The 24,719-nt window shown below is 46.6% G+C and overlaps 8 protein-coding genes across 8 annotated transcripts; 5 read left to right on the top strand and 3 right to left on the bottom strand.

Annotated features, from left to right (window-relative positions):
* Nucleotides 1-1,118: 1,118 nt before the first annotated feature.
* On the top strand, nt 1,119-3,215 carry F5891DRAFT_1218503 (uncharacterized protein; the record flags this gene model as incomplete). The annotated part of the gene is made up of 10 exons (XM_041369366.1): nt 1,119-1,193; nt 1,244-1,317; nt 1,381-1,516; nt 1,573-1,749; nt 1,811-2,236; nt 2,283-2,432; nt 2,484-2,583; nt 2,641-2,678; nt 2,731-2,900; nt 2,954-3,215. The coding sequence occupies 10 exons, from the start codon at nt 1,119-1,121 to the stop codon at nt 3,036-3,038; spliced, it is 1,431 nt and encodes a 476-aa protein (XP_041217027.1). The 3' UTR covers nt 3,039-3,215.
* Nucleotides 3,216-4,769: 1,554 nt separating this feature from the next.
* On the top strand, nt 4,770-5,065 carry F5891DRAFT_1076462 (uncharacterized protein; the record flags this gene model as incomplete). The annotated part of the gene is given in 3 exon segments (XM_041363388.1): nt 4,770-4,824; nt 4,838-4,839; nt 4,883-5,065. Coding segments are annotated over 3 exon segments (184 nt in total), but the record flags the coding sequence as incomplete, so codon positions are not given.
* An 884-nt stretch (nt 5,066-5,949) lies between these two features.
* Nucleotides 5,950-8,453, bottom strand: F5891DRAFT_1199443 (uncharacterized protein; the record flags this gene model as incomplete). Its single annotated transcript, XM_041368763.1, has 6 exons — nt 5,950-6,543; nt 6,592-6,765; nt 6,832-7,034; nt 7,085-7,255; nt 7,950-8,151; nt 8,247-8,453. The coding sequence occupies 6 exons, from the start codon at nt 8,451-8,453 to the stop codon at nt 5,950-5,952; spliced, it is 1,551 nt and encodes a 516-aa protein (XP_041217025.1).
* A 344-nt stretch (nt 8,454-8,797) lies between these two features.
* Nucleotides 8,798-11,817, bottom strand: F5891DRAFT_966454 (uncharacterized protein; the record flags this gene model as incomplete). Its single annotated transcript, XM_041376231.1, has 5 exons — nt 8,798-9,582; nt 9,851-10,048; nt 10,124-10,518; nt 10,582-11,084; nt 11,146-11,817. 5 exons carry the CDS (start codon nt 11,815-11,817, stop codon nt 8,798-8,800), a joined length of 2,553 nt encoding a protein of 850 aa, XP_041217024.1.
* Nucleotides 11,818-12,795: 978 nt separating this feature from the next.
* Nucleotides 12,796-14,983, top strand: F5891DRAFT_987955 (uncharacterized protein; the record flags this gene model as incomplete). Its single annotated transcript, XM_041377969.1, has 5 exons — nt 12,796-13,002; nt 13,110-13,456; nt 13,491-13,612; nt 13,677-13,868; nt 13,926-14,983. 5 exons carry the CDS (start codon nt 12,796-12,798, stop codon nt 14,981-14,983), a joined length of 1,926 nt encoding a protein of 641 aa, XP_041217023.1.
* Nucleotides 14,984-15,045: 62 nt separating this feature from the next.
* F5891DRAFT_1199440 (uncharacterized protein) lies at nt 15,046-15,782 on the bottom strand (the record flags this gene model as incomplete). The annotated part of the gene is made up of 2 exons (XM_041368762.1): nt 15,046-15,356; nt 15,404-15,782. 2 exons carry the CDS (start codon nt 15,780-15,782, stop codon nt 15,046-15,048), a joined length of 690 nt encoding a protein of 229 aa, XP_041217022.1.
* A 1,539-nt stretch (nt 15,783-17,321) lies between these two features.
* Nucleotides 17,322-20,446, top strand: F5891DRAFT_987954 (uncharacterized protein; the record flags this gene model as incomplete). Its single annotated transcript, XM_041377968.1, has 9 exons — nt 17,322-17,458; nt 17,603-17,738; nt 17,784-18,527; nt 18,659-18,838; nt 18,897-18,968; nt 19,020-19,254; nt 19,309-20,273; nt 20,312-20,370; nt 20,419-20,446. 9 exons carry the CDS (start codon nt 17,322-17,324, stop codon nt 20,444-20,446), a joined length of 2,556 nt encoding a protein of 851 aa, XP_041217021.1.
* A 3,024-nt stretch (nt 20,447-23,470) lies between these two features.
* Nucleotides 23,471-24,322, top strand: F5891DRAFT_966460 (uncharacterized protein; the record flags this gene model as incomplete). The annotated part of the gene is made up of 4 exons (XM_041376232.1): nt 23,471-23,622; nt 23,692-23,804; nt 23,855-24,023; nt 24,106-24,322. Coding segments are annotated over 4 exons (651 nt in total), but the record flags the coding sequence as incomplete, so codon positions are not given.
* Nucleotides 24,323-24,719: the final 397 nt, after the last annotated feature.

Raw genomic sequence — 24,719 nt, 5'->3', positions numbered from 1 at the left:
GACCTATAAAGTGTGCGAGTCTGACAGTCAGAGCTAAAAAGTGGTGTCAGCAGCATGTAAGAGGCTGTGAGGCTCTGCCAAAGTAAGAAATATTGGGTAAAGTGATGACGGTATTCCGCATGCTCGGAGATTGGTAAATCCAAGTCTTGCAGTGACGGAACCGGATATCAGACTTGTTAAGCACATCAGATAAATGACTTTTGTGAAGCACAGTAGCTGAAAACGACAAACATAGAGGGTAGTAATGGAGAGGAGAATGCTTCTTGATAGTTCGTAAACGGGGGAATGCCAAAAGTTCCCAGCCGATGGGGCCGTTACTAGGGAAGAACACTAAACATAGAGGGTGGTAATGGAGAGGAAAATGCTTCTTGATAGTTCGTAAACGAAGGAAATGGCTTTTGCCAAGCGCAGTAGTGGGACATAGAGGGTGGTAATGGAGAGGAAAATGCTTCTTGATAATCCGTAAATGGAGGAAATGACTTGCATCCGGTTAGCGTGCCACCAATAAGAAAGTTCCTGGTTGACAGGACCGTTACTAAGTAGAGAATGGTGTGCGCACTAGGACTACTTTGTAAAGCAGTGTTTTAAGTTTCTGAACATAAACTCACCAAATAGCAAACTAAGCCGGACAAGGAAAGGGTCAACCCTGGCTCAGCGCTCAGCATAATAAGCGGACTGTTTCAAATTAAATGCCTGACCCCAACTTAATTAAAAACACTTACTCACCTTTTTGAAGCGGTCTTTCTCCAGCAGAAAGGCACTCTCACATTCGTTTTTCAGACTTTTTACTCCTTCCGACCTTAATTTCCCTTCAATGGACTTGTTGCATCCACGGCGTAAGAAATTTTTCATGACAATCAAGTTAAAACTCACTTGGTTCAAGTACGACGCAAGGCAAAAGATCAGGCTCTAGACAATCCAGGTAAGCACGTTGTCACCATACAAATTCATGCTCACAATGATACTTTGTGGCAGTTTGGGGACCACTCCGCCGAAACAAACGGGCACGCAAGCACGAACACTCACCCACTGACAATATTGCACCTATTCCAAAACGGGTCAAGTCAGTCAAAAGTAAGTCGCGATTAGTAGTAGCTCACCTGTAGTGATGACCCGCCATGATGGATGCAGGTGGTAGAACGAAAGCAAGGACACCAGAACCTCCCCTCAGAACTGGAAAAAGCAAAGCTGCAGTAAGTATCAGTGCCCACACAAAAGCCAAACTTGCTCACAGAAAGATTAGAGCGGCCGCCACCTCTCGCATCTAACTCTGAGGACAACGTGGAGGTTAGCCTACCTTGCGATCAAAGAAGAGGAGTCAGCATTGTGTGTTGCCACGTGACACTTTTACTAATGGTTGAAAATTATAGCTCGTGTCAGTGTTGAACCATCAGATATTGATTCAGACACTGCTAGCAAGCAGAGTGTCTCTGATAGAGCTTCCAGCTCTGAAATTGAAATGTCGGACTCAGGATCAGAGCCAGTCGAGAGCATCGCAAAAGCTCTGTTTGGAGAGGTAAGTCACTTTGCACTGCATTCAATAAGCTTAAGTAATCTGCATGAACTTTCAAGGTTCCCGCAATTGTCAATACGCAGGCAGCAGACCGCCAGAAAAAGCCTGCAAAGAGTAAGTCTGGCAGACCTCGGAAGACCAGAAATACTCCGTCCCGGTCACCAACGCCTCCACCACCTGTATGGGGCTCACAATACAGGCCTTCGAGTGCGAAAGAAAAGAAATATACTGCCGAAGTAAGAATATATTTTGTTCCTTTGTATTCCGAGTCTACTGAAACCAAAATTCACTCAATAGATCCCCATGTGGGACTCTCCAATGACGAGGTCATCCTTTGGACCGCAGCCTCTCAAACACAGTAGCAAGAGCAATACACCCTCTCCCACAGTACAAGTCAAGGAAGATGAGGAAGACCTTTCCATCCTCGATATCAAACCTGAGCCTGATGTGCCCCCGCATGCTGACACGATGGCTGATCTTGTCTACACGAAGACTGGGACAGTGCGACTTACAGACCAGAACTTGGAGCTTCGCAAGGTGGTCCAACATGGTATCCTCGAAGTCAAAGCATACATTGCCTTCACTCACGGGTACCCCGAAATTGTGGCCAAGAACTCATATGCGTGGGAACTCTTACTTCAGGCTGTGAAGCATCACAAGACAGCGCCAATTGAGAAACGGATGTATGTTGATGATGAGTATTTGTCGGCACTCGCCAATCTAGTAAGTAATCTGTCTTACTTTGATTTAATATTGACACCTGCTATAGATTGATGCTCGTGCGAGCCTCTTCCACACTGAAATCAAGGACGTCGCCTATAAATATACCCCAGGCTACTTTCGACTCGGCCGTAACTGCAATGCTATCATTGACCGTCTCCTTGCGGGTCATTCCTACATTTTTCCGCAGACATTTGATGTTAGTTTTTTCGCACAAGAATTTGACATCCCACTGACACCTCGCATCAAGACTGAGGGTCTTCCTTCTCCAAAACGACAGAAGCCATATCAAGGGCAGCCCATAGTCGACACTCTATACGAGACATTCCTCAAAAACTTGAAGTCAGTTGGTTTGCAGTTTGCTCAGCGCTTTCTTGACATTGCGGAGAACAAAACTGGTTGACCAGAAATCCCTATCCCCATGTTGGCCATGGTCAGCACAGCTGTAAATTTGTGTTTGCACTCATCTGTCCATTGACTCACTTCTTTGTTGTTAGATCCACGCCGTTCTCATTGCAAAGAAGAACAAGGCGGGTGAAGATTTTAAGTTCACTGGTAACCAATTCTGTGATATCTATACATACCATGTGGCATTGTTGGAGAGAATCCGAAGGACGGCTCCTGTCAAATTTCATAAAATGATGGCCGATATTTACGAGGAGGTCCAGTAAGTCCACATCCAATTTGGTATACACGTTGCTGACTTACTGTTGCTTACAGGCATTTCCGTCGTGACGCAATTGGAGTCTATGGCACTGATACCGATCTAGCATTCTTGGACCTTGAGGGAATGGATGACGAGTAGAATACCTCACTGACGCTGTGCCATATTTTGCAGGACATAGGACTTAATCTTCGATACCCCACTGCTCGCTATATCTCACCACTCGCTATGTTTTCTCGTGTTTGTTTTGCTCATATGAGTCGTACATTACTGCATCAGCCTGATACCCGATTTTAATGATATTAATTTTTTCATGTACTCGAAGTGTGAAAGTCTTCCTATTAGTGTTTCGTAGGGCACGTAAAAGCTTTCCTAGGTGTCTACTAGGACACGTCAAATTGTTTTAAATGACAGCAAGGTATGGCTAATTGTTCTAAATAGCAGCAAGGTATGGCTAATTAAAAATCAGCAATATAGTCTGGCCATTTAGCCACATAATACAGCAACATTCACCCGTCTCAGACGGACAGCTGAGTGTGACAATGTACCATTGGGAACAGGCCATCCCATGTGGGCCCATGGACATAATTGTACCATGATATACGAGTGGGCCGGATGAATGTGTGTACCCAAGACACATGTATGGGCTGAGGGTACATTATATAGACAGTGGTATAGGAATGTATTAGTATATAGGACATTATAAATGCTAATTCCTGTTTACATTGGAGACGAGTGGGCTGGCCGGATGTGTGTACCCAAGGTAAACGGATGGGCCGACCATATGAGTGGGCTGAGTGAATCTGTGTACCCGACACATAAGGATGGGCCGAGAGCATACATTATAGATAGTGATATAGGAATTTACTAGTATACATGACATTATGAATGCTAAATCCTGTTTACGATGGAGACGAGTGGGCCGGCCGGATGTGTGTACCCAAGGTAAACGGATGGGCTGACCATATGAGTGAGCTGAATGAATCTGTGTACTAGTGCTGCCGCAGTCCGGTTCCGAACCTCGGTTCGAACCTGAACCTTTCCGAACCGGACGCATGGTCCGGTCCGAGGTTCGGCCAAGACTCAGAACCGAACCTTTCCAGAGGTTCGGGGTTCGGGCTGGTAGTGAATAGGTTCGAACGGGTTCGAACCTCTCAATTTTTGTACGCTTTACACTTTTTTAAAAAGATGTAAGTATTTACTATGTGTCAATATATGCAAATGCATGTGTCTGCAACCCGCGCAGGTTTGAGCCGGGTGAAATTGACGCGGTCCTCTGTCGCGCCTGCCGCAGTCGTGACGCGCTGTGACACAGTACTGCACCGTCACAACATGTTCAAACACTAGGTATCTTATGTCGCTATATGAATTCCAAACACTTTGAACTCTTGCTAATGATTAATATAGGTAAGTACTACTTGGGAATGTTATGAGCCATGCTGATCAAAGTCGTTGCTTATTGTTCGCAGGAAGTGAGTATGTCAAGATTTTCGAGCTCGAACCATTCTGATCCAAATCGTTGGCGGACCAGGCCACCGTTCCTCGTTCGAACAAGAGCCGTGCTGATCCAAGACGTTGGCCACCGTTCGCAGGTCGTGAGTGTGTCAATCCTCGTTCGAGCAACAGCCATGCTGATACAAGTCGTTGCCCACCGTTCGCAGTTCGTGAGTCTGTCGGTCTTCGTTCGAGCTCAAGCTATGCCGCAAGTTACCGTGTTCATCCTCGAGGGTCTCAGGTGGAGACCTGTCAGGGGTAGCTGATGGGATTAGTGTCACAGTGGCTGCTATTGGAGGTACGTCTTATTTCAGTTGTGATGATGCGATAATGGACGACCACCTTTCACTACAGGCTTTGCGCATCGCGCGACGATGCAGGTCGTGTGCGCGGTGATCACTGATCTCAAGTTTTTCACTTTTGGTTTTGGCCGCCGGTGAGTGGTATCGTTCATCTTTCCACCTTTTCTCATGCCTTACTTGAAAATACTAGAGTGTGTCCTGGTCAACATGTCGCGAATCGGTCCATCTTCATCAATACGGCTGTTATTCTCTGGGCTTTCCGCCTTTCAGAGAATCCTGCAGCGAAGATTGACACGCTTGCAATCTCGAATACTGCAACCGTACATGCTGCTGCGTTTGAGATATGTTTAGAGAAGAGGATCGATGAGAATGTGATCAGGGAACTATGTGCACCGGGCAAATAAAATGTGTTTATTTTAGAAACTTAAATTCAATCTTTGTACAAAGAAGTTCTCCTTGCGTTAGAGTCTTTTCGTTGTCTGTCCGACTCGAATTACATGACAACTCATGGTCTCGAGCCTATACAACCACAGATGGTCCAAGCTTAGTCGAACCTGGTTCGAACGCGAACCGGACCCTCCCGAACGCGTTCGGTGACGTTCGGTCCAGGGTTCGACCAAATGGCTGAACCGAACCTATGGTTCGGTTCGGCGTTCGGAAAATTTGCCCCAAGAACCGAACCGAACCGGACTTCGGCAGCACTACTGTGTACCCGAAGCATACGGATGGGCCGAGAGCATACAATATAGATAGTGATATAGGAATTTACTAGTATACATGACATTATTAATACCTAATCCTGTTTACGATGGAGATGAGTGGGCCGGCCGGATGTGTGTACCCAAGGTAAACGGATGGGCCGGGGGTATATAGTATAGACTGGTACAGGAATCTACTCGAATAGCGAATCTGGTGTAAAATGGAAACGACCAAGCTGGACGAATGATATACACCGGAGATCCGGTCAGATTATCATCCGGCAGGTACATCAATATTCTCACTGGCCTATGATCCGGTACAGGCAAATATACGATCCGGTAGGTGATAATCCGGTGTATCTATGATCCGGTGCAGGCAAATATACGAGCCGGTAGGTGATGATCCGGTACAGGCAAATATACAATCCGGTAGGTGATAATCTGGTGCATCTGTCACATCTCACAAGCCTGTCGTCCGGCATATCCACTATCATATGCTAAAAACATTGCACAGGTGAATATCAATCGAAGTAGACTAAAATATTCATCATCACATGTCTAGACATCTTTCTGCTCAACCGGGTCACTGCGTTGTACATTGCCATATTTTGCATAGTCTGTCCTTGGAGTTCCAACAAAATTATGGATACTATCTCGCATGTACCACGCAGTGACAATCCGGCTACCCTGTTCAACATGCATGTGATGTCTGACAAGGCGACATGATGAGGCCAACATTGACCCAGAGTCATATAGAAACTTGATGCCGAGATTCATGAAATCCATTATGACCGGATGATAAACGCCTGCGGTTGTCATAATATCAAATGCCTCCGGTCGACATTTTGGATCTCTATGAGGTGGTGACCGGCGATTGCAAATGACTGACACTACATTGAAGACAGATGCCCAATGTTTGAGATGATGGCACATGTCTTCTAACTGATACTGGGTCACCCATTCACCGAGCCTGACTTGAGTTTTGATTCCAGCCCGATATAGATCTGGGTGCATGACCCGAAGTGCAGCAGAGACAAGGATACTGGATCTTTGAAGGGAGGTTGTGATATTGCGACCAACATCACCTTTCAATGCAGCGGATACCTGAGGTGAGAAGCCATCTTCCGGATCAAGTTTTGGGAAACCATGTTTCTACAATACTTTAGACTAGCAACACCAATTGATGCGAACCGGACATACCTCTCTGCCTTGCTGAAACCAGGCGGGTGATATATTGATGCAACTGGGTGTGATCTTCCCATCCGGACTCGGATAGAAATTGGACTCATGGGTCCTCCATTCAGTAGCCTTCCTGGTGGTGATGCTGTCGTTCAACAGATGTCCTATGGAATTTGTGGCGCATTGCATGTCTGTCTGTGAATATTGTCATATACATCTGGATGAGATGAAATAAGAAATGAATGTGGATATGAGACAAACCATTATCATGCCAGTCATGGCTCCGGGCAAATACCAGACAATGATTCTGCCTCCGGAATCAATGATGACACTCGGTGTTCTTAGGACAACCTGTTCTGCAGGAGGGAATTTGTCTAAAAGAGTTTGCTCTTGTTTCTCGCTTCGTCCGGATTCATATTTTTCCAGAGATTCATTGTATCTAACCATGTCAATTTTGAGATGAACTGTTTGCAAGTTACTCGACCGGCACAGATATATATGCGAGAATGCATACCAGGATTGAAGTAAGCAACGGCCAGGACATTGGCAAGCTGCTCCAAAGCAATACAAGTGTCGACATCTAAAAGTCCAACACTCATTGGCTTTACCGGTTGCTGATGAATTTTGGACATGAAGGTGTCATAAACCAATTCACCGGCAAGGTAGGTCTGGTATAATGCCCAGTCTGGTGGAATTGTTGTCATGTGTTCAGGAAATCAATGAGTGGTTAAAGTATGAGGAAAGAAAAGAAGTGTTTCATGAATCTGTAACCAGATAACAATGAGCAGGAATCCGTGTCACATGCAATGGACCAGATTTCATCTTCGAAAATCATCACCCATTCACATTGCATTTTAATATACATGGGTATAACATATCTACTGAAGGCTTCCAGACGTCAGATTGGGCTTGACCGTACGGATTCACTGGCATCTGTATTCAACCAGTCCATTAGTGATTGTGAGGACGCCACAGCCCTAGTGAGTTCAGCAACCGGCCCAACTACTCTAGCCAACTTATCACTTGAACGTAAAAAGTTTGTCATCCTTCTCTGCAAAATTTCCAACAGCTCTCTACCGATTGTCGTCTGATGGCACTGCTCAAGAGATGCTGATCTGACCGTTTCCAGTTGACGAACCGGGCCATGTGTGAGCATATACGGGAGGAGGTCGGTTTCCACATGATCCGGCTATTACAATGCAAGTAAGATTTAGTGAGGATCCGGTGTAGGAGGTCAAGATCTCATGGACTCACAAGTTCTGAAAAATGGCCCTCAACCAACTCCATCACATCTTGGACAGATGATTTTGGCAACATGTCCAGCACCCTGCAAGAGCCCAGGTTCTCCTTTCACCAGGCATTGAAGTAGTCTGACATACGAGCAATGTCATATTCATCTGATGTGGCGGAATTGACAGAAAGAGGCAATGCTTTGATATCCATGAGGACCTCATTCACATCCGGTTGCCGGTCCACAAATTTATTCACAACCAAAATTGCAATCACAGCGTGGAGAAGTTTTGGAATGGTAGCGGAGCACCTGGTCAGGAAGGATATGTTGATGAATGGAGTTACAAAAGTCTACATGACAGGCAACATTATTTGAGTGCAAGATAAGAATTGACCGGTTGACCGGACACCTGGACAACCGGACAACTGGACAACTGGATGCTTACCTCCATTTCCCATTGCATGAGGGTGTAAAAATTTTCTGCATAACCAGGCATGGCGGTGGCAAAGCTCTTGTCAACATACAGGCGCATGGCCAACAAGCGAGAATTGGCATAGAACAAATCAGGAGAAATCTGTCCGGCGGTGATCTCACCATCCGAGTAGGCCACAATGATTTGATCAGAGGGAACCAAAGTGGCGGTGTTGTTCATGGTGAGTGTATGACGATGATGTGATGGTGAGACTGACAGTTTGTTTTATTCTCACATTTTCAATATAACTACATATTAGCTAATCCGGGAACTATTTTAACCGGTACTGGAACTATGAACTAACAACTGGTACTTCCGGCTGAATGACCGGAATCACTTTCTGAAAAGACTCCGCTGCATGTGCAGCTAGTTGTTGATATATGTGACATTGTCGGGCAGCATAACACGCATGTCCGGTTAGCCCAGTGTAAGTGGCATTGTCCATGAGACTTAGCCATTGCTTGGCCTTGTAGGTAAAGAAATTGACAGACCACTGCATTTCATGTTTGACAAGAATGACCTCTTCATTCCAACTGATCGCACAGGGCCTTTGTCCGGAGCCAATTGACTTGATAGACTGTTGTTGCAATATGTGAGACCGGATCACCCAATATCAACGGATATGCAGGATACTCACATTCTGTCATCCAGTCATTTCCGGATGTATCACCCTGAACATTGATTGACCAGAACCATGTGAGAGTAGCGTCCCTCTGACCACGTGCATTTGGATCTGCAACTGCAGTGTTTGCCTTCAGGTGTTCTTTCTTTAGCGGAAGATATTTCTTCAGGAGGTTGTGATCAGGGAGTTTGGCTAGCTGCAACCGACATTTTGAATATATCCTGGCATTGAGATTGACTACCATTTCCACCGAGCAAACCTGAGTCCATGCCCTGGTGGAGGAGGCTTGTGACTTGGCTGACCGGATAGTATTCCGGAATATAACAGCTTTATCTCCCAAATGAACTCTAATTGCATGAAGGGCGTCATTGGCCTGACCTTCACGAAGGGCAGTTTCTTCTTTCATGAGATCGGTGAGACCCAATTCATTGCATCTCACTATACCGAGGTTGGAAGGCAAAGGTAAGATAGTGAGCTCAGGTTGAAAGATGGAGGCATGATGTGTTTCCGGATCCGGATCCGGATTGTGATCATCATCGAGATCGGAATAATCTTCATCCGGTGAATTATGAACCGTGTCTACCGGAGAATCCTGTTCATTGCCATCAACTGCAAATCCAAGATAGGTAGGTGCCATCTCAAGAAAGCTTGTAATGCGAGTTTGCAGCTTATCTCTGAGTCGGGCTACTGTCAACAATTGAATGTCTGTAGGATGCCTTCCGAGCCTTTTCACATCTCTAGAGAGAGAGATTTGGGATTCTTCTATGGTCAGACCAGTTGCGAGCCAAGTGGCTGCTCCTCGCCGACTAGGGGAATTGGTAGCTAGATGATCCGGGCGATTTTGAGCCTCCAGCAGGCGCAACTCCTGCTGCTTTCTAGTTGGAGCTGTAGATCATGCCATCCGGATAATAATCTGTATGTGATCAGGACCGGATGAGTAGTAGTAGAATTTGACACTTGCCTTTTTCCAACCGGACCTCATAAATGTCCATGGCTGTTGGATCCTCCAGTCTGTTTGCCTGAGCAACAGCCTCCTCTGCTTCCCAAAGAATGACCATGGCAGGCTGAACTGTCTCGTTAAGATTTTGGAATGAGAGTGTGCTCTCTGCAGCACCCTGAACAGCCTCTTTAAACTTTCTGCAAAGAAACTTGGCTAAGGGGCAGGTCAGCCGGGAATGAATAATATGAGACCGGGCCATTTTTGTACATCTGGATATTGGCAACTCACTTATGCAAATCATTTTCATGAAGTTTGAATCATTCATCTGATAATCCAATACCTCCTTGTGATGAGGAGTTCCCATGCCCCTGGCTGAAGGGGAGATTATGTTTAAAGATGCCCAGAGTGTTTCCATGATCTCTCCGTCTATCCTGCCAGTCCCATGGATAAAATTCGATGCATACCGGACATAGCAGCTGTCCTGATGGCCATGCACATGCCACAAACCTATTCCAGGAATGATATCCATGCCAATGGGGATGGACAGATACATGCTTGATGCAATCCGGTCCTTGAGAAACTTATTATACTGACAATTTATATCATAGAACATTATTGCTCGTGAGATTCCATCTGTATTGTAGTTGAGTGCTTGACTCAAGGCATAGTCCATGTTCATCTGCCTGATTATTTTTCGAGATCAGTAAGACCGGAAATGCATGTAACTGGATGCAATGTCCATTTACCTTTCACCCTTCTGAAAATCCACCATGGAATGTGGGACAAAACATCCATGCCGTGCACATGCACATCCTCCTATACCTGTGGCCTCTAGCTTTTGTCGAGAGGCATTGGCTTGATTGACTGCGTGGTGATTGTTACAATCTGACTTTTGGACATGGTCTTGGGCAACAGCCAAATGACTCTTGTATCTTTCATCTCCGACCATGAATGCAAGACCATCAATCAATGATACTTCATCAGATGGATTCACCAGATGGAGGTGCTCGGCTTTAAAATTACCATCCATGACCAAAGTCCTGGTGAAGAGCCAGGAAGGGGTGTCGTCCGGCTGAGTGGCCATACCGGTTGACCGGTCCAAATTTATCCCCGGTTGAGGACATGCCGGACAGAATAGGGCGAGGTCACCGGTCTTAGGCTCATCGTTTTTATGGGCAAACCCATGCCACTTGTAGAGCTTACATTGACACCATTGTCTGGCAGTCCTCATGAGCTCTCTGTAGCGATCCTGCAAATATTATTGTTCAATGACCGGCTGAAGTAGAGAATGAAAACCGACTTATCGGAACCATCAATGGAAAGATGCTGGAGGTTAGCCTCCAGATCTTACTGTAGTAATTCATGGCTGATGTACCACATTCCAGGTTGTCTAGCAGAAAGTCGTCCAACACGGAGAATGTGAATGCAGTTTTTGGTCTGGTGAAGGATGCTGGAAATAAGCCTGCTTGAAAGAGCTGCATATCCGGGTTTAGAGCTCCGGGGCAGTGGCAATACCATATGGATACGGAGTGAACACTGGATTTGTCGACTATGGTTGTAGCCGGATGATCTGAGTCTGCGACAAGTGGAATGGAAGTTCCCTCCGGATAATCATTATGGTCTATATGTTCATCGGTATCTGACCATTCAAAGAGGTCTGATGAGTATTCAGTGCTGCTGGGACATGGAGTGCCATCATGAGCAAGGTGAATGTGCAGGCCGACTTTCATAAGTGAAGTTTCTTGAAAAAATGATCCGGTCCATTGACTGATGCGATGGAAAGGATGTCTTTGATGCTGGGTTCTGCAGCACTCTGTGCAAAACAGGGGCTCGTTGAAACACCTGTGGCATTTATAAACCCCATCCTTCTTGCAAACTTCACAAAGCTGGTCCAGAGGAGGGGTTTCTCGGACCATGAGTAAATTTATGTAGTCCTTGAACTTGCGCTTCCATTGCCGGAGATATTCATTCTGACTCTGCATGATCCGGTCAGATGAAGACTGCAGATATCAGAAGAACTTCTGCTTGCCAGAGATTTTGGTAATTTAGGCTGAGGCATGTAGCCTTGGTCAAAGTCAAAGTCAGCACCATCATAGAGCATCTGAGAGAACCCGGCTGTGTGCTTTGAGGGAGATTTTGTTGGTGAGGATGTCACCGACTTTGTTTTCAGGGACCATGAATCTTTCACCTAAGATGACCTGGTTCCTCTGGAAGTAGTTTTCTCCTTCAGTTTATATAGCTGAGGCAATCGTTTCTTCATCGGAGGAGTGTATGTGATTCCCTTTTGTTTGGTATTTGCCATGATTGATACCAAGACCTAAAGGATTGTTGGGCTGGGGAGTGCACTTAAGCTTGATGATCGGCAGGCATATAACTTTACACCTGTTCCTTCCTTCAACTCTGGCCTCTGAGTGATTTGAGAGGCCGGAGTGATTTGAATCACCGGATTACCATTCCTGTTTGTCATTGAGGTACCAACTCCGGCCTCTGAGTAATTTGAATCACCGGATTACTACATTTTCTGTTCCTATGTGTCAGTGAGGTTACCAGGTGATCAGAAATCTTGGAACATCATCTCTATTTAGGATATATTAAGGTCAGAGCAACCGAGTTTGCCATAAGTTTCGTCATTTCCGGGTTAGTTAATCAAACACATCATAATCCTGCCATCATCCCAATTCCCATAGATTTCTTCCGGTATAAATGTGTCTCCCTATGCTGTATGGCATTTTGAGAGTATTACTGTATGCTGCCTGTATACTATATGATAAACTTGGTCTAAGTTTGTGTGTTTTGCAGTCCTAAATTCTATGAACCGGAAACACAGGGCATGTTAAGCCTAAGAGTATCATGTTGGCAGACAATCTCTTGTTCGGTTCTACTTTCGGATACATGGTGGCGATTGGCTATGTAAGATTATACTGTATCCTTTCTTCTACCAAGACCTCAACTGCTTTGCAATGGCCCGATCCAACTCATCAGTACACAGCCCCCAAAAGACCAAGCAGAAATTGACTGAGGAAGAGCTGCTGGTCTTACAATCTCACCTAGAAGAATGGAAGGAAGCGACCGGTAAGGATAGGAAAACGATTTTGAAGGCGGTCATAAAAGAGGCCAAGATGCAAGCCCCTAAGATGGATGCCCGGCTGTTGAAGAAAAGGAAATCTGTAAGCAGCCAATCTTCTAATTTCATAAATGCTCATGATGGATGAAGATGTACCGGGACTGGTTATATAACCGGAGAGCGGAAAAGACACTCAAAAAATGAAGCAAGTTCAGTAAGAAATGGACTACCCGGTTGGTGATAGAACACCAGTACAAGAAGGAGATCCTTGAAAAGACCAGAGCAAGGCCAGGAGGGAAGGAAATGATTAAACACTACCAGGGTGCGGTCAATGCAATTATGGCCGGTTTATCTGAAGAGCAGCTGGATGAAGCAAATACGACTGCTATAGAATGGTCTAGCAGTGCTCCTCCTACAGATGTCCAGGCTGAGTTCGCTCAGAAGAAAGCTCCTGGTATGATGAAGGATCTTGCGACTCAGTTATGGAGGCAGGCTGGTATGAGGATATTCATATTGTCTGCATGGAAAACCGAGGAAGGCGAGGTGAGGATCAATGGGTGAGTGACATTTTAATTCTCTCAACCGGTAAAGACGGCCTGATCCGGTCATAAGAATTGACTTCAATGAAAAGTTAGAGGGCAATAGTTTCACAGATACAAAGGACTGGAAGTCCATGTTACCAGAGTGGAATGCCTATGTTGGAGAAGAGTTTGGTGAGCTTCTTTTTTTGTGCAATGTTGATGCATCCGGTCAAGTACTTACACCATGTGATGCCAGCAATTGACTGGAATAATGATGACAATGGCAATGAGGATGCTGATGGAAAGGAGAGCAGAAATCCAAGGAGAAAGAAGGAGGAGTTTACTTTAGAGGTCGATGCCTATGGGCTTCCGGTCATACCAGATATTGAGCCCCTCAACTTAGAAAACAAAAAGTCTCTTATCCGGACATTCCTCACAAAACACTACAGTAAGTTTCACAAATGAAATATCTGGAGGGTTGATAGAGGAATTACTTATTTCGCAGGGTTTTGCAGTCAAAAGCCAAAGGCGTCTGTTCCTTGGTCTGCAGTGACGGAGGCTCAAGAGAATTTCATTGAGCCCAAGTTTTTGCCTACCAGTGGAAAGATCAAGGACCCGTCCAAGCTTCAGCTGCATGACGCTGACCGGCTCTTGCAGTTCTGGCATCAGAGACAAAAGGACAAGGTTCGGCCAACATTTGAATTCAAAGGCTGGCAAGACCATGAGAAGGAGATGAGGGAGCCGGTGGAGAAGATCTCAGAGAGCGACTCTAGCACAACATGCAGTCCAGTAACAGCAAAGACCAGAGTTCTGGTTCAAAAACCAACCGGTAGGTTGACCGGAAAGTCATCTGGCAAGTCAACCAGCAGGGTGGAACCGGAGTCAAGCAGTGAGGGCGAGGATGGTGAAGGCGAAGGTGAAAACGATGAAGCTCGATCACCGCCTTCCAAGCTGAAATTGACTGGAAAGCCGAAATCGACCGGAAAGCCAGGCAAAGCTGTCCAATCTATTCCGGTTAAAAAACCACCTGCAAAGTCAACTGGAAAATCATCCGGTAAGCCGGCCGGAAGGGTGGAAGTGGAGTCAAGTGGTGAGGAAGAGAATGGGGATGAAGGCAATGCTGAAGTCCAATCACCGCCCCCGGAGTGCCAATCTATTGGAAAGCGAAGCAGAGCCATCAAATTTCATCCGGAGGAAGACTCCGGCCCATTGGTCAAGAAATCTAAATCAAATGTCATTGGGCGCAACATAGCACTGGAGGACGATGCTGGCACTCCTTCAGCAGAATCATCCAGCAATCATTCTACAGCCCCACTGCCTCCCAAAACTGCATCGAGAAGTAGCTTTGTTGGTCCTGCATCAGCCAGTCAAATGAAGAAGTCCGGTCAGAAGCAGAAGTCCAGTCAGAAGATACCTGCACCTAAACCAACGGCTCCTGCCACCACACAGGGCACTGGTAAGAAAACTCAAACAGATGGAGCTCACATTGATAAGCCGGAGCCAAAGCGCTCCACTAGAGCTGCAAAGGTGTCTTATAAAGTGAATTACATGCAAAGAGCGTAATCATCACATTTCATTGAATGTACTATACAAGGGGTGGAAAGTATCAATGGTATATATAGATGTCATGTCGACAGTCGGTATATTGATATAAGTTGAAATGCTAATAATAACTCACTAGTGGACTGAAGAACTTCCTCACTGACAAGTGCTTCTTCCGGAGACATTGTACCATGAGCCCTTTCCATCTCCAACCAGTGCATTGCCAAGCGCAAGTCACCTACAGCACGCTGAATCACAAATCCGATAGGTTCCGGTTCACTAGCCATCTCCAAAGGGGTCTCTTCCGGTTGAATATTCGATTGATGGGCAAGATCATGTGCCGGATCTGTCCCAAAGCCCATGTCGAAAGGTGTCTCTTCCGATTGAAGACCCACTGAATGTACATGTAACAGCGTAACCTAATAAAATGATAAAACTCACTTGACTGATCCGGAATATCAACCGGATCAACACCGGAAGGCCTCTGGTCCAGATGATCATGTTGAACCACAGGCGAATTAAAACCCATGTCAAATGACATCTGGTCCGGATCACGATGCTGAACTGGAGGTGAATAAAAGCCCATGTCTAATGACATCTGGTCCGGATCATGATGTTGAGCCTGAGGTGAATGAAAGCCCATGTCTAAAGACCTCTGGTCCGGATCATGATGTTGAACCGGTGAACGAAAGCCCATGTCCAAATCCGGATGACCGTGTTGAACCGGAGGTGAATTGAAACCCTGTTGAACCGGAGGTGAATGAAAGCCCATGTCCAAATCCGGATGACCGTGTTGAACTGCAGGTGAATTGAAACCCATGTCCAAAGGGCTGTCTTTCACCGAAACATCATTGACTTGATGATAATCATGAGTAATCCCATGCCTTGCATATTGAATCAACCAAATACCTGAGCCACCGGCCAGTTGATTGTGTGCCAGGAAGTTCAGAGAGCCGGTGTAGAGACTCGCACATCTCAATGCCGAATATCCGGCCTTTAACCATCAACTCCTATATGATACAACTCTACTCCTAAGGACCAGTCTCGCGCGCACTCGCGCGTGCCTTATCCGAACACGCGCGCACTTAGGCGCGCCTTACCTGCGCACGTGCGCCTCCTCATAGGTCTTCGCGCTATTGTCCGTCCATCCGTCCCATGTCCTTACTGATTCGCTGGTGTGTTATTTCTATCTCGTCCATTGAACTAATAAAATCTTCGGTCCGACGTCCACGCTACTTTTAGAAAGTTTATTTAAACTTAGTTATAATTAGAGTTGATATGGTTACTCGGTTCGGGAGCGCGCTCGGAAGCGCGCCATCTCCATTCTTAAATACAGAAGGGTTTCCTTTGGTTCTGGTACTTACTTTTCCCTTATCTTTGTATACAGGAAAGTGAATAGATCACCTCCTCACTTGTTATCTGATCTTATTCTCTTGTCAATAATCCATCTGTGCACTCACTCCTCAATAAGATCTTGCCTCTAACACTTTAGGCGCGCCTTCGCTTCGCGCGCGCGCATTCTCGGACCTCCCGCTCACGCACGCATCTCGCGCGCCTTCGCGCGCATTATCTTCTCGCACCTATCAGCGCCCGCCTAGCTCATAGAGTTTCCCTCCACTTGTATTTCGAGGAACTTCTCTCAGTGGTTGTCCTTTGGGTCGAGTCGTTGTCTCGTATCCCGGTGTTGCTGTTGAGCACCCTTTTGTTTTAAGTGTTTTTATGTATAGTCAAGATTCCGCATCTACACCAGTCGCCAGCTCCACGAAATCATTGGTATTGAATGAATGGCCAGGTGGAAATCCCATGTCCAACTCGGATATAGGTGTGGCAATTGAAGACCGGTTAGTATTGGACAGAGGGAACCCCATATCCAATGCGTCTGACACCGGTTGGCTTGGGAACCGGTCGAAACCCATGTCTAATGACTGGCTGTTCTCGATCCTGCATTCTGGCATCGTCAAAGTCTTGCCATCCTTCCACCGGTCATAAGCAGATGCAACATCTAGGTCTAGAAGGCATCAATAATTAGGTGTATAGGTCAGTATGAGAGGACTTACAGTCGCCAATGTTTCAGCAATTCATTCCAAGGCTGTCGTGTCCTGGTTCCAATATGAAAAACACTGCCGGATCATGTGAGGTACCTTTCGGAAAGGCAATTGATTTATTACCTTTGGCCTCGCTAGATAAGTGTAAATGATCCTCAATAATCTCTGAGGGCAAAATTCTTTTCCTCCTTCTGCTGAATGACTTGTCTAAATCAGTATATTTTGTGCGATATCCGGAATGTGTCATGGGTTGTTCCAAAGCCTGTCAGTGGATGCTGTACTCATGCCAATTTGATAGCAATGACATGGCAACAATGGCATTCGCACAAGGACACATGGCAACTTCGGAGAAGAGAACCGGTACATTAATTGTTCTTTCGGAAATATCCGAAATCACCCGAACATCCGGCAATTTTCAATTTCCTCGTTCCCTGCTGGATCAAGAGAACCGGTACATTCATTGTTCTTTCGGCAATATCCGAAATCACCCGAACATCCAGCAATTTTCAATTTCCTCATTCCCTTCCGGATTTCTTTTGCAAGCCAACCTGCTACCGTCATTTTGTCTTACTGCTGATATGTCTTCCAACATTAGTACTGCTGCTGCCACCACTGCCAACCAGGCACTCATTGCCCTTCTCGCCAGGTTGAATCAGATGGTTGAAGAGGTTCTCCGGTCCCGGTCAGAAGATGAGAGGATGAGGTTGAGCAGAGCCATTGCATCTCAAATGGTATGTTTGTCATTTTTTTTGTATTGTATCCATTAATATCATTAGAATGATGCCATTCACTCCTACCGGACGACGGCTACCTACATCCCCCTTCGCCTGCTCTCTATGGCAGCTGAGATTCATAGAGCTCAGAGGGGTACCATGCGATTGGTTCAAGTACCGGATTGGACTCGTGTTGGCAACAATGAGGACATTTGCCAAGGTCATCTGTTATACCCTAAGACATTGGGTCCTGCTCCCACTCCACCAACCACTACCGCTGCACCAACACTGCTATCTGGCCCTCCACCGGCACCAGTACCGGCACTTGCACCTGTAGCCAAACCTGCACCTGCACCTGCTCCTGTACCGGCACCTGTTCCTGTACCGGCACCTGCTCCTCAACCGGCACCTGCTCCTCAACTGGCACCTGCTCCTGTACCGGCACCTGCTCCTCCACCGGCACCTGCTCCACCAGCATTTGCTCCACCGGTTCCGGCACTACTGGCTCCCAACACAATCCGCATTCCTGGCAATACATCTGGTGCCATTGCAGGCCCATCGAGACCACACAAACGACAATTCAGCGTGAGTCCCCCACGTCAGGTCAAGAGGGCCCGGAAGGCTATCCCCAAGTCGAAGCCACTGTTAACAGACATGGACACTGACGGCGATACAGTTCACATTGGCAAAGATAAGCCCAAGGCGAAGGGAAAAGGAAAGGGAAAGGCGAAGGCAAGGGCAATGTCACCGGATCGCGATAACCGGCAAATGATGATGGAAGATGGCAATCATGATCCGGAAGTCATTGTGAGTTTCCGTTTCATACTTCAAATGCAACTGACAATAGCAGTCAGCTCCATAATCCAAGACAAACCATGATCAAAAAGGTACATTCATTTTTTCAATATCAACACCGGCAATGTCATTGATTCGTACAGAATTTACCAACCATTGTCATTACCACTCGGCCAATGCTGCCCCCTCCAGACCAGAAGAAGAAGGCCGCTGACTCGGAGGAATACGAACCGGAGGAGGAGGAGGAGGAGGAGGCGGCGGATGAAGACGATGCAATTGAGCCTTCTGGGACACGGGTCAAACCGGGCAAGGGACAATTACCAGTAAGTTTTCATATTATTGCACCTATCGTGAGTATGGCTAATATAATCATGATGATAGTCCAAGTCCGGTACAGATCGTACCAGAACAGCCAAGGACAAGGCAAAGACCAGGGGCAAGCGTCCACAGCCAGTAAGACATCCGGTAACTCTCCACCGGTTGTGCTATACTAATTCTTCATAGAAACCCATTGGTACGCCTCTCCTACCATGCAGGAGATGCACAATTATGAAGGCCAAATGCGAAAGCTGGTTGACCAAAAGGGGCGAGGTCGCCCATACTTGCATTCTTTGCAGCAAGTGGAGGATGAAATGCATCTGGCTGGATGATCCGGTCCTACTGGCCACAGCCATCGTCACTCGCTCCAAGACGACCGGAAAAACCAAGACTGTTGGGCAGTCAAAAAACCAAGGCAAAGGTAAAGGCAAGAATCTTATTTTCCGTAGTATATCTACTAATTGTATTCTTCTAGTCGTCCAAACTCAGTGTCCCAGTCCTATTCCGGAGGAACCGGATGTCAATGTTGATATGACTGATGCCCCTGCACTCACCGGCACTGAACATCCTGGCACTGCTACCGATGCAGGCCCTGAGGTATCTGTCGATGATTTTTCGATGGATCGATGGATCAAAGCCATGGATGAGACTACCCTGCCCCCAGCACCATTGATAGAGACACCGGATGACATCCAGTACTTGCTGGACTATCCTCATACTCGAAGACCCGCCTCTCCTGTCGACATTTCTGTACCTCGTCAGACTCCCCAGCCCCGTTCTTTGACCAATGTCGAGATGGATGCCCTCCTGGCACAAATTCAGATCGACATGGATCAGCTCTGGACACGTGACAACATTATTCATGATGAGCTGTCCCATCGTATCGACTGGCTGCAAGCCAGCTTTACAAATGAATTAGCCTCCCAGAAGGGAGTGGTAGATACATTGACTTTTCAGGTCAGCGGTATTGCCCGGTACCTCAGCAACAGCCACAGGGCCACCACAGCAGCCGGTTCAACTCCACCAGCATTCAATCCGCCACCCATTGTCATCCCCGATACCCCCACATTCCCTGACTTTGGCTCAATCAGCGCCTTGGGTTGTTCCATCACCAACAATGTCTTCACTCCGGATGTGTTTTCAACCAACACGCGTCCTGTCGGAGATGGCTCACCAGTCGCAAGGCATGAGCAGGTACCTACACCCTCCACCTCTACCATCAACCCTGTCCCCACCATGGGGGAATCCGGTCCACACAGTCATCCGGTTAGTGCACTTCCGGTACCGGCCCCTACTGTCCCAATGGCATCTATGCCCTCCACTAGTACCCTTCGCACCATGCTCACCAGGCCACCACATCTGCCGGCAGATGGTCAGTCCCTTTCGGCTCCTTTGCCGAACCGGGCATTTGCACCTCAATCACAGCAACAAGGTCAGTTGGTGAGTGCTAGGCATGACAAGAACCCTTCTGGTAATAGGGCCAAGTAATGCCAGTACATGTAGTTTGTTTTGTCAATAAGGACAATCTAATGCCAAGGTAGAATGTACTAGATGGTGTATTAGATTGACTGGTTCATGTATGTAGTATACCGGCCAATGGGCTTGTGAAATGATTCATCAACCGGATAATGTAGCTACCGGATCATGGGCCAGTGATTAAAAATGCACCTGCCGGATGATAATATGACCGGATCTCCGGTGTATATCATTCGTCCGGCTCAGTCGTTTCCATTTTACACCAGATTCGCTATTTGATAAGATTCCTGTAAGTCTGCTATATACCCCCGGCCCATCCGTTTACCTTGGGTACACATCCTGGCCGGCCCACTCGTCTCCATCGTACACAAAATTTGGTATTAATAATGTCATGTATACTAGTAAATTCCTATATAACTATCTATACTGTATGCTCTCGGCCCATTTGTATGTGTCGGGTACACAGATTCACTCAACCCACTCATATGGTCGGCCCATTTGTTTACCTTGGGTACACACATCCGGCCGGCCCACTTGTCTCCAATGTAAACAGGAATTAGCATTTATAATGTCCCATATACTAATACATTCCTATACCACTGTCTATATAATGTACCCTTAGCCCATCCATGTGTCTTGGGTACACACATTCACCCAGTGTAGAAACAACAATACTGAGAGGAACAAATGATGCTCCTGAGAGTATCTATAAAAAGTTGTGAGGTCGCGCGTTGCCTAGTCTGCGTTACTTGAGGAGACAAGTGCGTTCGACCCTAGGGGAAGCGAGTGCTGCGAAGATCTAGAGGTACGCACTTCAGCGAAGCGCGAGAAAACGCAGGTGCGCGCAAGGCGCGGGAACACGCGCGCGTATTAGCGCGAAGCGCGGGAAAGCGCGCGCGCGTATGTGGAAATGAGAAACTAAGCTTAAGTAGTGATATAAAGCAAGATATGAGATATAAGAGTGCAAAATGTAAAGGAATAGCTTTCTACTATATTCTGCTAAGTAGTAAGTGGGTAGTAACTAGTAAATGGGAGGTAAAGGTAAGGTAAGTAATAGTATGTACTGCTGGCGCTTATATAGGCGCCTAAGCGCTGTTATGCGGAGCCGAAGCGCTACCGAGTAGGTATGTAAAAATATATATGAGTGAGAAACTATGATAAAAATAAAGGTGGAACTATGCTAATAAAGGAAATGGAAATATACATACTAGGGAGCTTGGTGGACAGTGGATGGATGCATCTGAATGGCTGGCGCTATAGGGCGCGCAAGCGCGGGAATGCGCGCGCGCGCATACATCGCGAAGCGCGGGAATGGTGCGCGCATGGCGCGCGTTGCGTGGGAAAGCTGCGCATCATATAGGAATCACTGTGGATAGTACACAGAGTGGTGCTGCGAGTTGGTGCTGTATACTCCCTAGTGGAAACTGCCATATCACGCCATGAGAGGCATGATTCTCTACACCGGCCCACTCGTATATCATGGTACAATTATGTCCATGGGCCCACATGGGATGGCCCGTTCCCAACAGGTACATTGTCACACTCAGCTGTCCATCTGAGACAGAGTGAATTCACTGAAGGGGCTCATTTAGCCTAGCCCATCTAATATGTCTAATACTGTCTAATATGTGCTAGCTGCACGAAAAAAGATCTAATCCGAACAACTTTACCTAAGTTTACATGGGAGGGTTTTCCTGATGTTGTTTTGCCAGGGTGGCGAAACTCTAGGCTATATATGTGTATGACATTCCTAATGAGACATCAATTCATCGAAATCAAAAGCATTTTCCTCCAGCACCTCAAGCTTCAACTTCGTTAATGTTCCGAACTTCTTCAGTCCGTGGCAGGATGTCATCTGTGTCACAAGGTTTGGTCAAGAGTGGAGCCCATGCAAAAGATACTTCAAGATCCTGTGCACTCTCGACAGCAATGCCAACCTCTCGAGTGTGTATGTGATCAGAGAATGTGCGCTCTACTTTGCCTGCATGACTCTGGAATCGAGAATCATTGCAGTAAAGGCCTTGAGTATGTGAATTTTATGTAGGGCTGCAGGTTATTCGAAAGTGTTTTCGCTACTGTCATTATATCCCAATCATTTCAGCACTTTGCCCAAGTGTAACCTTGAGTTCTAGGCGCTCAAAATTGTCCATATTCATCGATGATGCAAGTGGGTGTCCTCCACCATGGAACATCTTGCTTTAGGGACGTTGGTTTTTATGTTCTATTGAATTTTGAAGTATATTTTATCAGATTTAAGTTACATCTCTGCGAGTTTTGCCAAGTTGTGCCACCCCCATTTTGCATGAGTTTTGCCGATCACCGGGCACAACCGGTCTGGCACAACCAGTTGGCAAAACTCGGCTGTTTTGCCAACAACACTACATTCAGTGGCAATAATGAGCTGACTCCGAATTGTCAATATTATGTAATGCCGTATCAATTTCACTTACCCTGTTGTTTTCCTCCCTTTTTCTTCAAGTTCATGATAACCTGGGCTCATTTCACGATGCACACATCCGCACCACGGCATGCCATGGATGACCAACTTCGTTGACGGTGATCGGTCTAATGATGAAACGGTATCAAGCTCTCTGCAATCAGCCTAATCCTCCTGCTAATCTCGCTGCCCGTCCATGTCCGGTTGGTTAGTGCTTTCCAGGTGGTAGTGTTGTATATGACTTGCTTCCTGGGAAGCTCTATTCCATCGGGCCTGTGCAACTTCTCCCTACGCCTCCATTGAATCTACTTTCTCATGCGTAGAAGCTTTAAACAATCAGGTCTTCCGTCGACTCTTCCATGCGTGGGGTCCCATCCTAACGCCACATTTCTACCGTGCCATGCTAATCACTATTTTACAATACGGAGAATCTGTGCTCATCCTAAACATTACATGCCTCGAAGTCACGTCGAATGTCTTGAATCGTCGTCGATAGGTAAGTTGTTTTGTAAGGATATGGTAGTCATACGCAAGTCAGTGACAACTAAACGACACGTCACTACCGCAGCCTTCGACCCCGTCCCCATGTTATAAAGACCTGCTGATCCAAACCCTTGAAATTCAAACCAACTAATTTTCCTGCCAGTGTATCGAGCTGTGTAGTCGTAAGTGACCTGCTTATGTCACATGTTTGCACCTCAGTTGAATTCTTTGCCATTAGGTTGGCGCTGGGCCAGTGGGTCTGGTAGCAGCGTTGACGCTCCTCCAAAACGGCATCTCAGTTCGCATCATCAATAAAGACCTCCACCCTCGCATTGGACAGCGTGGTTCTGGGATGTGGGTTTGTCGCACATCCACTTGTCACACCGTCTCGTGGTCTCATTGAATACATGTTCTATGTAGCCACGCTCCCTCGGACTTCCTGGACGTTTCAGAAGTCAATAGTCTGGGAAAAACAGCCCTTCTCGTCCGTTCATACAAGCCTGGGACGTTGGAACCTCTGCAAGACTTATCGATAGTCCCGCATGTGGAACCTACTCCAGCAATACCATTCGTGCGTAACACCATTGCCTGATCAAACCTTCATGCTGATTCGATTTCTAGCAAGTCCCAAAATTGATGGGTCAACAGCTCCCGGATGTGATTCTGCGACGCCATCTGGAGAAGTTTTCTTGTTCTGTTGAGATGGACACCGAGCTGTGCTCATTCGAACAGTCCGATGAGGGTGTCACTGCTATTCTAGCAAAAAACGGCATACCAGAGAGCTTTGACACTAAGTAGATCATCGACGCTGATGGTGCTAAAAGTGAGGCGCAGTTCAATGTACCAGGATGAACGAAACTGAAGGTGACTTTGCAGGCATTGTGTGCAAGCAACTTGGGCTCACATTTTAGGTGAGACTAGAGACGATACCCGGGTTGTGACTAGAGATATCCGCTTGACGGGTGTTGGCCTCGATAGAGTGGTACGCCCTTGTTCTACAAATTCGATCAAAAGCTGTTCTAATCCAGTCTTGAAGCATTGGCACCGATTATTTGCATATGTCTTCCTCACCAGTACTGACGCTCACTGGTAGCTTCCTTCGTCTCAGACTTCCTACTTATGTGTTTTTCCTCCACGTAGTTTCACCTCAGCGTCGTCTATCACGTCCCGCTGAGATCTTGTTCTAGCGTCGTACAGAAACCGATACCGATACAACAGAACCACAAATGAAGACGCGACAGCGCCAACACTCATTGGAGTATCTATATTGTCTTATTACACAGGAAAACCACACACCGACGGAAATTTTGATTGTGCGATGTGCGCGAAGTTGCTCTGACAAAGTATCAGGAGAGCTGTTACACATTCGTTCAATGAAATGCACATAGTGTATCGTAAGAGGACTACTCACTGCAACAGGAAGTGCTCGTCTGAGGCCTCGTCAACTCAATCGTGTTCGTTTTATACCTGTTCTCGTCAGTGGTGAGACT

This window comes from Suillus fuscotomentosus, assembly GCF_016647785.1.
Source record: "Suillus fuscotomentosus strain FC203 chromosome Unknown F5891scaffold_188, whole genome shotgun sequence".
Taxonomy (NCBI): Eukaryota; Fungi; Basidiomycota; class Agaricomycetes; order Boletales; family Suillaceae; genus Suillus; species Suillus fuscotomentosus.
The sequence above is the reverse complement of the archived record's forward strand: the minus strand, read 5'-3'. Positions and strand labels throughout refer to the sequence as shown.